Here is a 12,420-nt window from a genome sequence, read left to right on the forward strand (position 1 = left end):
CCTTGCAAATGGCTACAATGGGAACAGTTATCAAAGCAACAGTTACTTTGAGAATGGTTACTGTAGCAATGGTTACAGCATCAATGGCTACAATAGCAATGGCTACAATAGCAACGGACAAAATGGTAAAAGCTACACAGCAAGACGTCGCGTCCTTCCTCTTACTCCTTCAGATGAAGGTGCTCTTCACTTCTCCTTATGTTGCATTTTTATTACAAATTCACTTAATGTAATTAAATACCAGATAATCACATTCCACACCTTATAAACTTTACTGTGTTAGGCCGGAAGCCAAATTTTACGATTCAGTGTTTGAGGAGACAGGACAGTGTAGATAACATACCCATTCCTGGCACCTACCACCAGAACTCGCCTCCCTACAGAGCAAGAGAACGGGTAACTCTTTATCTCTCTATAGCTTTACTTTGAGTCTATTTCTGGTAACAAGTAAAAAAGATCTAACAACAATGACATTGTGTGATAAGTAAGATCACACTGTTGAGAAAACAGCACTGTTAAAAAGTTTGATATTGAGGATTTTTGCGATAATCTTAAATGCATATATCGTATCACAATATATTGCAATATATTGTCCCAACCCTAAAGTACAACCCTGCTAATGCTAACACTCCTCCTTCCCCTCCACCAAACACATAGACCAATTACAAATCACGGCGCAGCAGTGCGTCTTCAGCATCGTCAGCTTTGTGGGCGAACAACCAGGCGGCACAGCGAGGCTGCCCGCTTTATGCACCTCTCATACTGGTGGACGGTGCAGGGGACACAAGAGCCATGTGGGGCGATTTCAACACCAGCGCCAGCCTGCCGGCCTCTGCCCGGCCCAGGTGGCATGTAGGTCTGGAGGGATCTCCCACATCCCAGCAGCAGTGGCTGTATCATAGCCAGACTCTGCCCAACCAGCATGGCACTGGCTACTTGGAGAAAGGAAGTGCCGACAGCTTAGTGGAGTCGGTAGGGACACATGCAAACGCAAGCTAATGAAGGTCTAATGCACATTCAAAATGATTAGATATTGAGATGGGAATGACTTACCTGCACCATGCTGCAAACTGTAGTATTATTATTGTAGTAGTATTATTGTAGCAGTAGTAGTAGTAGTAGTAGTAGTAGTAGTAGTAGCAGTAGTAGTAGTAGTAGTAGTAGTAGCAGTAGTAGTATTGTAGTAGTACACTTACACTTGTTTCTTTTTGTATTTTATACCACATATTTTTTTATACACATATATTAAGTTGCAAGTTATATTTTTAGAAACAAATTAAGATATTTTGGTTAAAAAATCAATGTTTTTTTCTAAAGTTTTTTTGTTTAAAAAAAAAAAGGATTTTGTATTGATTTGAACATTTTTCACATTTTTTCACATCCCTGCACTTACTGTTAGTCTAGATACCTTCAATTAGCATAACTTAATTAAACTATAGAAAAAAATTATCTCTGTGTTAAAACTTTTTCTGGTGATTCTCATGAATGTGAGCCTTATTTTATGTTGTCTTACTCAAATACTTCATTAGATCCTCATATCTGAGGGATTGGGACTTTACGCCAAAGATCCAAAATTCGTGGACTTCGCAAAACGTGAGATCGCCAGTGCATGCCACATGAGCCTGGATGAGATGGAGACCGCAGCGGCCGATTTGTTGTGTCGAACTGTGAGCCAGCCAGCTGGATCTTTTGAGGAGGATCTGTCTGGAGAAATGAACTGTATGAATTCATACTGAGGGTTTTCAGCTAGTGAGAGTGAGAGAAAAAGAGACAGGAGGACAGACATATGAAAGGGAAAGAAAACAGGAGACATACAGGAAAGCAAGCAATTAAATCGGTGAGAGTGAGTTCTCTGTGCTACTCCAGGAGATTCACTCCAGTGTCATCACCTGTATTTTTCTAAAGGTTTGATGATTTTCATGAGAGTTTTTAGATCTGAATTTGGGTTAGAGTTAAGGTTTTCAGATGATGTCTACTATTCGGGTTAGGGTCAGGGTTTTAGGATAATCAAAGCAGATTTGCCAGCCTTATGGCACAGTACTGCTTGACGCTTGTCAGATGTTATTAGGTAAACAATCCTGCTGACCAATTTCTGGTGACACAATTTATTCATCATCATAACAATTATGGTGAGCTTTGTTTCTTTTTTGTCTTGTTTTTTTTTTCTTATCAAATCAGTTACATGTATTTAAAATCTCTGCATAAAGCAAATCATGACAATGTGTGCAGATTATGTGCTCCACAAACTTTCCAGATGCAATTATTGAACCTACTATATCATGAATTCATGTGAGTTTATTCCAAGAATGCTGGTCATTGTTTTTTTACATACATCACAGTTTTCTATAGGACTGCTGTTGCGCTCTCAGAAGCAGCCATAGTCCAACTTAAGTAAACCTGTTGACCCCTTAGGATTTAACTGATAAAGGAAAAAATTATTTGTGTATTACTTAGGGAGTGAAATGTCCAAGTCAGCACTGTCAGCTTTTATTGTTGTATCATTTTTGGTCTTCAAAGCATAGTAAAAAGTGGTCTAAACGCACAAGTTTTTGTTTGTTTGTTTGTTTGTTTGTTTGTTTTTTACTGTTAGCTGTATAGCTTTTAAATAGCCAGTTTGGCACTGCTTCTGTTCTGGCTGCTGATACTGGCCACTTTATGTGGAATAATTGTTTTTTTTTTGTTTGTTTGTTTTTGCCAGTGTGGCTAATACATATCGGCCGAATTCCTTATGTAATTAGTTCACTTTGCAGAGAATTACTAGGGCGATTGGAATGCACCTGTAGCCAAAACAGCCATCAAACCTTCCATCGTTCACCTAAAATTATTTTTTTAACATTCGCATGTTTTCTAATGGTCAAGAAATGGTGCTAAAACATTTAGAGCTAAAATCTAAAAGACGCTACAAATATAACAATACAGCTATATGACGGATACAGATACATAAACCACACAGATACATAAACCATTTTATTTTTATGGTACATAGCAGACACAACATATACAGAATTTTAACTAAATTTACAGAAAACAATATGTCTGCTAACAAGTTGTGTGCTAAATTTGTACATAATGCATATAAACCTAACACAAACACTAGGTTACTTAGATGTTTTATTATCGGGGGAGACCTGTGTCCGCTGTAAAGGAACACGCAGCGCCCCCTATTGGCCTTGCCGTCTTTATCTTTAACCGAGTCGGCGTGGGTTGTACCAGATGTAACGCCAACCTCCTTCTGCTTGCCTAATCCTCTTATCACTGAACAGGCGACTAAAATGGATACTGTCAACCAGGTAGGGTTCCCAGTTCTACTATTTTCTTGCTAAAATTAAATGTGCCAAATTAATTTATTCAGTCATAAATGCAGTGCTGGATTTGAAAAGACTGCTGACAGTAGGGATAAAGGATGTGTTGTTGCGTTTGGATAAGAGACAAGAAAACACCAAAAGAGCGTGGCATGCCGCAGATACACTGATGCCAAGACGTTGATTCGAAGCGTTTTCCATCGCAGAATGCGGAGCACAGAATCCCTACAGAAAATGTGTGCCATGACAGGAGCGCCTAGCAGCGTCGCACGGACGACGCAGACGCATGTTGAACTGCAACACAACAAACAGCTGATGCTCGGACTGCAGATGCTTTGCATGTAGAGGGTTCAATGTCTCAAAATAGCTCGGTGATCACTAGACCCAAGCGATTACATCCCTAAAAGTATAGCCTAAATATGTATAGCCTCCAGTACATGCATGCTGCTAATATCAATATGCATGTTTTTACTGCGGCTATTGAGTGGATGTATTAAGAGGGGGACAGTCGTCGTCGCCCCCCCCCCCCCCCCCCCCAGACTATAATAGTCTAGGGTTATAAATACCCTAGACTTTTTGTAGTTTGTTTCTTTCTTTGTTTTTAAGGTTGTTTTCCTGCAAAGTCAATGATTCAATCTTACAGTAGAAAGCATAAAAAACAGATATTTGCAAACCGAACGTTTTTTTCCTGATAATGCCACAACGCACGTTAAGTCTTCTTTAGTGCCGCATTCTTTCATAGACCCTGGACACTGGCATTCTGCCCAACGTACATCAAATCGTATTCCTATGCATTATTTTTGCTGTACCCAGCAAACGCTGGCCGTAGCTGCTTGCAGTCTCACCGTGGGAAGGGATAAGCAGCTTTGCCTAAATTTAATACAGGCAGTGTTTCTCTCCTCTCTGGTGCGCTCTAATTGTGAGTGTAGACGGGGCCTGACGCCCGGCAAAATAAGGACGGTCAGCTCCGCTGAGAGTAGCTCGGGTTAGAATGCGAAAGGGTGTATTTCACTATGATAAATAATAACAGACTTTTAAAAGATTCCTTAACATTGAGCAGTATCTGGAATATACATGAAATATATTGTTTTGTCGATTTGTCCAGTTCGATTAGATATGACCTCATGTTTTGTATGTTTGTAACCTAATGAGCGAGTTAAAATCTTTACCGATTGTAATATTGTTGTTGCTGTTGTCTATCTTGATGCGTGTTTTCACAGTTGGTCGCCAATGGGCAGTTCACCGTCGTCAAACAGCCTTTAGGGTTCATAAAAATTCTACAATGGGTGAGTGTCAATGATTTGTCTGCATAATCATAAAATTATTATATACAAAAACTATGTAGAATTTCCATGTACAAACCAGCCGACTACCTGATATGGTGTGCTGCTTGTGGATGTTATTAACGGAAATCCAGTACAGAGAAGCATAAATTCAGTAGTTTATTTTCATGAGTAGCCTACTTGTCTCGTACTTTACACACACAAGCAAACATGCATATGCACACATGCCAAGACGATATGACAGTAACCTTGGTTACTGTTGGACGGCCAGGTTATTTTGTGGGGGGGTGTTTGTTTGTTTGTTTTGCTTTATTTATTTATTACCAGAACGCCTTGGTGCCACCTTATATTATGTGGTACAGGTTTCCACTTTGTGTGCTGCTGACTGGACAGCGCAATGCGCGAGCCTTGCCCAAAAACGTTACTCAAGTGTCAAGCTGAGCCCTGGCATTCTTGCGAATTAAATTAAATTGCCTCTAAGCAAAACATAGGATTGGAGAATAGAAGAGTAATAATGCTTCAGACGTCGGGAAACACAGTCAAGTCTACTGCAGTCACTGTAAACATGAACTTTTCCGTTATAGATGGATGCATTAGTACATAACTTTTTCTTTCAGTGTTATGTCTAATGGCAGATTCTTTTCAAAGGTGTATGCAGAGATGGCCTCTATATTTGGCACAGTGTATGGTTTAGAAGGTCATCCGGATGCTGGATGGTCCGCTAGAATTATTAAATATTAATGTCAACTCCCCATTCTTTTTGAGTGTGTGTGTGTGTGTGTGTGTGTGTGTGTGTGTGTGTGTGTGTGTGTGTGCTGGGGGGGGTGGGGGGGGCTACACAGCATGTGTAGGCTGCACAATTGTGTGCGTAAGGCAAGCTAGGTGAGTCATTCAGACTCAAGAAAATAGCATCCAGGTAAAGCTTTTTTAGGTGCCTTTCTTTGTCCATGTGGTTTTTTTTAGTTAGAAGCAGAGTTTGGGATGAGCCACAAAAGGGTGGCGCAAAAGGATTTTAAGACATTTTTACAAATTATGCATATCCTGCACAATATTTAAAAAAAAAATGTTTCACTACATTTTAGAACAATAAGGGTGAGAAATTAATGAAGGTGGTGGAAGTTTCTTTTATTGTAGTCTTAAAAATCAGAAAAAATGCAGTTATCTACACCATAAAATTGATTTGATTGTTGGTTCTCTGTTGCTCATAGGATGTATGGATTCTGAATGGGGATTCTCCCTACAGTCAGAAACTAAACTGCCTTCTCTGCCTTTCTTTGCAATGACTCAAGGGTTCTCACTGCTTTCCTGGTAAAGTTAGGACGATCACAAATGTACACACATACAGCCACACCCTCACTCCATAATGTATATCAAAATGTATATACCCCTTTAGTAATATCCTGAATTCTAAGTTGCATTGTATGTATGAAAATACTGTAATATAAGGATATTATTACTATTATTAGATACAGGTCTGTAGGTTTTGTGGGTAAAATGTGGAATAGAGAAATATCAGTTTCTCTCTGCAACAAATCATAAACACTGTACAATAAACACAGTGACTTTCAGTACATCTCAGTATTTGTTAATGCCACAGCCTTGTTGTGATGGAATATGTATTGTTTAGTTCTTCTTGTTTTTCTCCAGCAAGTAATTATTTAGCTCAGCGTTGCTTGGAACATTTTTAAATGCACCACCCAGCTTGTAGCTCAGTCAGCATGAATGAGTTCTTGTTTATATGTGACAATCAGAGGTGTGAACTGTACAGTGTTCCTCGCCCTATTTTTTCTGCCACTCACTGCAGTCTAGCTGTGCGTTTGCTTGTTAGGCCAAGCTACCAAATAAGTCTTAGGAAATTGTGTGATATTAAGTGTAGATCTTGTTTATGTGAACACAAGCAGCACCTGTACCATTTGCCTCTATTTAATTGGCATCTGTTTGATGTGATTGGTTTGTGAAATATCATTATTACTATTATTTATTTATTTTAATTTATTCAAAGGGTCAGTTATGTCTCATAAACATATGATGAAGTGTTGTTTTAGTGTTGCTTTTGTGCCATTACATTACATTTAAACCTTTCTCTGACAGACTTCCTGTTCAACAGGCAACCATGATGATGGATGTACCAGCAACTGTGTGTTGCTTCTGAATGCTTGATGTAAAATAACGGTATGGCTGGATTGGCTAACCTGAAGGTCTTGCTTCAGTTGGTAATTAGATGGACAAATAAAAGGCTAATCTATCAACTATGAAGCAGCATTGGCTCAGTCCTACAGTGACCATATGGCCTAGCTTCCTTCCTGTTGAGACTGTCCCAATAGCAACAAGGTGCTGAGCTCAGTTTAGGTCATCACAAAAGAAATCTCATTTGGCATCAGATAATGAGAACAATGCAAAATGCAGAGAGTAGCTACCAGGTTATGCGAAAATTAAGGTATGTTGGTTCTTTTTTTGCCAGTTTATGGTCCGTTATACGCGTAGGAAACACCAATGGAATATTTTTTCTCACTGTTCATCACATCACCCCCTCCCCCACCATGTATACCCATTTTTAATTCCACAGCTATTTTTAATTCCATGCTGAACTCATCTATTTATTTAAGGTTGCTAGTAAGAGCAACCTTAAGGTGGGCTAGCAAAACTGCTTTGGGCCATTTCTCCTGCCTGGGTGCCTTTGTGTGTGAGGCGATGTGGCTAGGTGTGTGTTCACACAGCATACTTTGGCGGGGTAGAGGCACAGTGCATCAGGGCAGTGTGTTCAGTGACAGATGGCGAAGCACCTCAGTTTAATAGGCAGATTTTCCATTCAATCGGATCTGCCTGTAGGATGGGAAGGAGGAGGTGGCAAAAATAAAAATAGTCCAACTGTCTAGTGTGTGTGTGTGTGTGTGTGTGTGTGTGTGTGTGTGTGTGTGTGCGTGTGCGTGTGCGTGAGAGAGAGAGAGAGAGAGAGAGAGAGAGAGAGAGAGAGAGAGAGAGAGCAGGTGTGTGTGTATGTGTGGGGGAGTAGAAGGCAGGCACATGCACATCTTACTATTCTCAATCATAAGCAGAATAGATAACACAACAATCTATAAAGTAGCTTCAAGTGATTTCTACCAGACACATTTAGACCTTGGTTTCTCGGTTTCCACGGTAATGGGTAGAGCATGGTAACCTGTCATGGTGGTATTAGCTGGGGTGGGAGGGGGCATCTTCAATTGATTGGTAAGAAGGCTGAAGGCACAGCGGATGGCCCACTGCTGCTGACGAACAACAGGCTTCCTTTTCCAACAGAGTTCCAACAAAAAGATGATGTAAACTGTTCTCTTTAAATGAAGGTTCCATTAATTTGTACATCTTTGGCTTTTTTCTTTTTCTCTGCAAGTTTTTTGCCATCTTTGCATTCTCCACCTGTGGCTCTTACTCTGGAGTCTTCCGCCTAAGTGTGGAGTGCAAGAACCGCTCGGAGAGTGACCTCAACATCGAGGTGGAGTTCTCCTACCCATTCAGGTCAGAGCCACTGTTGTTCTGACAGTCCCCACTACACAGCCATTCCTGACTCTCCATATGCCACTGTTTTTAAATCAATGTGGTGGATCCACCTGGTTTTCATGCTGCTGGCTATGTGCTAAATGAGTGAAAGTAAAATTATGTAATTGTATCTCAGATGACTCCACACGGCTACAGATAGAGTGTATTTTCTGGCAAGATACTAAACTAGTCTAGATACTGAACTTAAATGAGCCCTGTTTTTTAAACATTGCTTATAGTTAATTATGCAATGGACAAATTAGACCATTAGATGAAATCTAACACATTAAATGGGAATCCGATTGGCTGTTTCATCTCTTAAGTTAAAGGTGGGTATTCTACAGTTCCCACCCCTCCAAATCGGGGAACTGACTGCCACAGCTTCAGACACAACACACCAAGTGAAGCAGTAAAAACCCCACCCACCACTCCACCCACTGACACACTGTCTCTCTGCGGTGGCAGGCTCCACCAGGTGTGGTTTGATGCTCCGACGTGCAAAGACTCAGAGCCGGAGCGGCTCTTCCTTGAGGGTGACAGCTCATCTTCTGCCGAGTTCTTCGTCACTGTCGGAGTCTTCTCCTTCCTCTACTCCATGGCTGCCCTGTCCATCTACATCTTCTTCCTGGAGAAGTACCGTGAGGGCAACCGTGGCGCACAGGCGGTGGGTCAGGCTATGGCTCATTCTGTTTTCCCAGCACTCACCTCTCTTGACTTTCCAATCCGTCAGACTTTCCTGAATTGGGGTACAATTATACAACCTTCTAACATTTGTCAAGCGGATGGTTCAATGATACACATATTAAATTGGAATAGTATAAATGTACTCAGTGAATGACCATAGAAATCTTAACTTTGGTAAATTTAATTTAGTTGCTGGTTATTTATGGACTGAGTAATAGATGATTGACCCCCATTAACTCATATTTCAGACCAAAGCCAGTGCACCTCATGCACTACTGCAGTCATTATTACAAATTAGGCAGATTAGTGTCAATAAAATATTTTTTAAAAACTACTCTTTATCTATGTTTGCTTGCTGGAAATATAGTGACGCTCTACTCAAAAACTTTGGCTAAATTGGCAACATGAAGCACCATGCTTTTGAAATGTTGATAATGTCCATCTTTTGTAATTCATGTGTATGTTTGGTAGAGTGTATATAATGCTGACCTCATGAAGCATGAGCACAGCATTGTTTTCAATGCAGCAGCTTCACTGTAAGAACGATACCTTTGCAGACATTGCTGATGTGTGATAATGTGTTTGTGTTCATTTGGTGTGCACTGGGTTACGTGTCACACACCTTTCCATTCCACCTCCTCCTCAGGATTTTGTTGTGACTGCTGTTTTCACCTTCTTTTGGTTGGTGAGTTCTTCGGCATGGGCCAAGGGCCTCTCAGACGTGAAAGAGTCCACCGACCCCGACGAAGTGATCGAACTCATCTCAGCCTGTGAACACGAGGAGAACCACTGCCGAGAAGTCCACGAAGCCGTTATGTCTGGCCTAAACACGTCTGTGGTTAGTGCACCAGCAGCTGCTGAAGCTGTGCTAATATATCCGTATCTGTTTGCAAATCTGCCATTTTCAACAACAGCTTGCTGAGGCAAATCGTTGGCATGACCAAGCAAACAAACAAGAAGAAGCACAAAGCATGCGGTGAATGCGTGACCCAGTGCCCACTCAGCTCTCTGGTTCCTCCAGGCGTTTGGGTTCTGCAACCTGGTGCTCTGGGGAGGGAACCTCTGGTTCGTTTTCAAGGAGACTGGATGGCTGAGCCTCTTCGCTGGCACCTACGCGCCCTCAGCAGAGAAGCAGCCAGCGCCAGAGTCCTACGACCAGGGTGAGCACTGACCACAGGGAACAGGGCAGTAGGGGAGGGGAAGGTAAGGATGTTCTGGCATCCTCATGGTTTGAATGGGTTGCCATGTCTTCTCCAGTGTTTAAAAGTAAGTTTAAAAGTATACATGACATTATTGATATAAAATTCATTTCTGCCACATCGTCAATGGTGGTACAAGTGATGGACAGATATGGAGTGGCAGTGTTTTAATACCAGAGGAGAAGTTCACATAACATAAACTTCTAGAACATTTCAACAAAGCTGTATAGGGGAAAAAAACATTTCACAAGTGTAGGAATCCATGTGATAAAATGAAAGTAAGGTGACTATGAGTAGGATGATGGGTAAATGGATGGAGTAGGTTATAAATATGTGGATGGGGTAAATTATTGGGGTAGGTTATAAATATTGTAGGTGTATATGTATAGGTGACCAGGATAAATGTATGGGGTAGGTTATAAATATGGCAAGTTATGAATAGTGTGAGTTTAGTGGAGTGTATGAATAGAGTGTGTTTCATTACGGTTATGAGTAGACACAGAGTGTGTTATGTGCAGAATATGATTAATTAATATTGGGTTTAGCTGTAGGTGTGTGTTATTGGGTGCTAAGGTCAAAAGAGAGTAAAACCATTCTGTTATTCCATGATAAAAAAAGTTTTATTTCCTCCTTTATGAAATTATTGCTTTGTACCGTTGTGACAGGCTATGGGCAGGACCCTTATGCTGGCTCCCAGGGTGGGTACCAGCCTGACTATGGTCAACAAGGAGGGTACGACGGAAGCTTGGGCCAGGGAGGCTATGATCAGGGTGGGCCTACTTCTTTCACCAATGAGATGTGAGCTTGTACACACAGCATGACAGATCTGTACAGGTGAGTAGCATGGCACTGAGATGGTGGAAAGGAGGGAAAATGCTTGTATTTTGTCATTCATGGACTGTAAGATTTATTTATTTTTTTTAAAGTTCAAATTTTGATATCATTTCTAATGTTCATCGCTGTGATATATTAATAATACTGCTTTTAATGGACACAAACATTTATTAACAAGTGTGTATGTGTTCTTCTTTGGGCGTGTGTCGGCAAACTTGTCTTTCTACCACAGATCATAGAAGAGGGCAGTTATGTGACCGAGAATTGTGGAGCCTGACTAATACCCATGATTCTGCGGTTCTAAGTTTGCTTGTGTGAACAGTGAGTGTACAGCCTGAGGGAGGGAGGAGAAGTCTACATGCAGGGGTTTGGGACAGGGTAGTTAATGTTATATCCAAAATGAAAAATGTTTTGCACTTAGGAGGAACAAAGGCCCTCATTAAAATATGCTCTCTACTTCTTTTTAAATGATCTGCTGAAAACTCCAGGGAGATGCTTGTTATTATAAAAACTTGAACATGCTACCAAAAAACTTATTTAGAATTAGACCATTTTGAATGAATGATAGTAATATTAAACATGGAGGAATGTGTTTGTTTGTGCTGTGTAAATATTTCATAAAACATATATTTAAGTAGCTCCATATCGTGAATAAATGATTTATTGAATTGTAATTATAGTATTATATATAATCAAGGTTATAATCAGTCTGTTTCCAAATTGAGAACAGAAGAATTCATCTGTGCTGACTGCTTTGTTGCTCAGTAGTACATTCTGCTTGTATTTTCTTACATTGTTTTTATTTATTTTCTCTCTCATGTTTATCACTAAATACTTAATTCTTCAAACCATAGCAAATAGGTTAAGTTTGTAATTCCAATATCATCTGGTTAGATGTTACTTATTCACTTATTTATTTTCATTTTATTTGGAAAAAATCCTGAAATGAAGGAAAGATGAAAGTCAAAAATTATGGACAACATGTGCATTTTGAAAGTCGAAATGGAAGAGAAAGTCCAGACAGCAAGGGGAGAAAAAGAGTAAAACCGGATAAAGTTTTATCCAGCCGAGCAACATCATAGCATCCAAGCGGATTCAAGCTGTTAACGGGACTAGCTGTCCTTAACAATTATACACACACTCTTAAGCAGTATGTTTTGTTTACATTTGATTAAGTAACATGCCACATTTGACTTTATAGCCACAGTGGTTCTTAATCATTTCATTTTAATTTAATTCAGCTTCACTGTCATTCAATACACTTATAACAATACACATATTAATATTAAAGTGTTGGAAGTGACAAATGTGCACGCGCACACGCATGCACGCACACACGCACACACAAAAGCCCAGCCTCCAGCAAGGTTTGGTATGACAACTGTATTGAGGACCTGATCTGTCACATATGCACCAATACAGAGGTTCATATATATATATATATATATATATATATATATATATATATATATATATATATATATATATATATATATATATATATATATATATCTACAAAAAACATACACCAAAAACAAAACCTGAAAAAACCCATAGAGTTTTCTAAGTTCAGGATTTATGTATAAATCAGAAGATGAAAAT

General features: G+C 40.0%; 2 protein-coding genes across 7 annotated transcripts in view; both read left to right on the forward strand.

Moving 5' to 3' along the window:
• Positions 1-2,545, forward strand: part of cacna1fa (calcium channel, voltage-dependent, L type, alpha 1F subunit a) — a 25,436-nt gene extending 22,891 nt beyond the window's left edge. For 4 of the 6 annotated variants that reach the window (XM_081703037.1, XM_081703033.1, XM_081703034.1 and 1 more), the window contains 4 exons: positions 1-179; positions 284-396; positions 658-972; positions 1,530-2,545. The exon at positions 1-179 is cut by the window's left edge and continues 153 nt beyond it. In XM_081703037.1, the coding sequence (XP_081559163.1) occupies positions 1-179; positions 284-396; positions 658-972; positions 1,530-1,736 (814 nt within the window). In that variant the 3' untranslated portion in view covers positions 1,737-2,545. The remainder of the gene's footprint in view (positions 180-283; positions 397-657; positions 973-1,529) is intronic. The other 2 variants (XM_081703035.1, XR_014118782.1) reach the window with 2 other exon arrangements.
• A 635-nt stretch (positions 2,546-3,180) lies between these two features.
• Positions 3,181-12,133, forward strand: sypb (synaptophysin b). Its single transcript, XM_027012190.3, has 8 exons — positions 3,181-3,290; positions 4,523-4,588; positions 7,956-8,080; positions 8,567-8,765; positions 9,432-9,623; positions 9,807-9,945; positions 10,650-10,818; positions 11,051-12,133. Exons 1-7 carry the CDS (start codon positions 3,273-3,275, stop codon positions 10,784-10,786), a joined length of 876 nt encoding a protein of 291 aa, XP_026867991.2. The 5' UTR covers positions 3,181-3,272; the 3' UTR covers positions 10,787-10,818; positions 11,051-12,133.
• Positions 12,134-12,420: the final 287 nt, after the last annotated feature.

The sequence above is a fragment of the Electrophorus electricus genome, chromosome 20 (genome assembly GCF_041902795.1).
Source record: "Electrophorus electricus isolate QZ-2024a chromosome 20, ASM4190279v1, whole genome shotgun sequence".
Classification (NCBI taxonomy): domain Eukaryota; kingdom Metazoa; phylum Chordata; class Actinopteri; order Gymnotiformes; family Gymnotidae; genus Electrophorus; species Electrophorus electricus.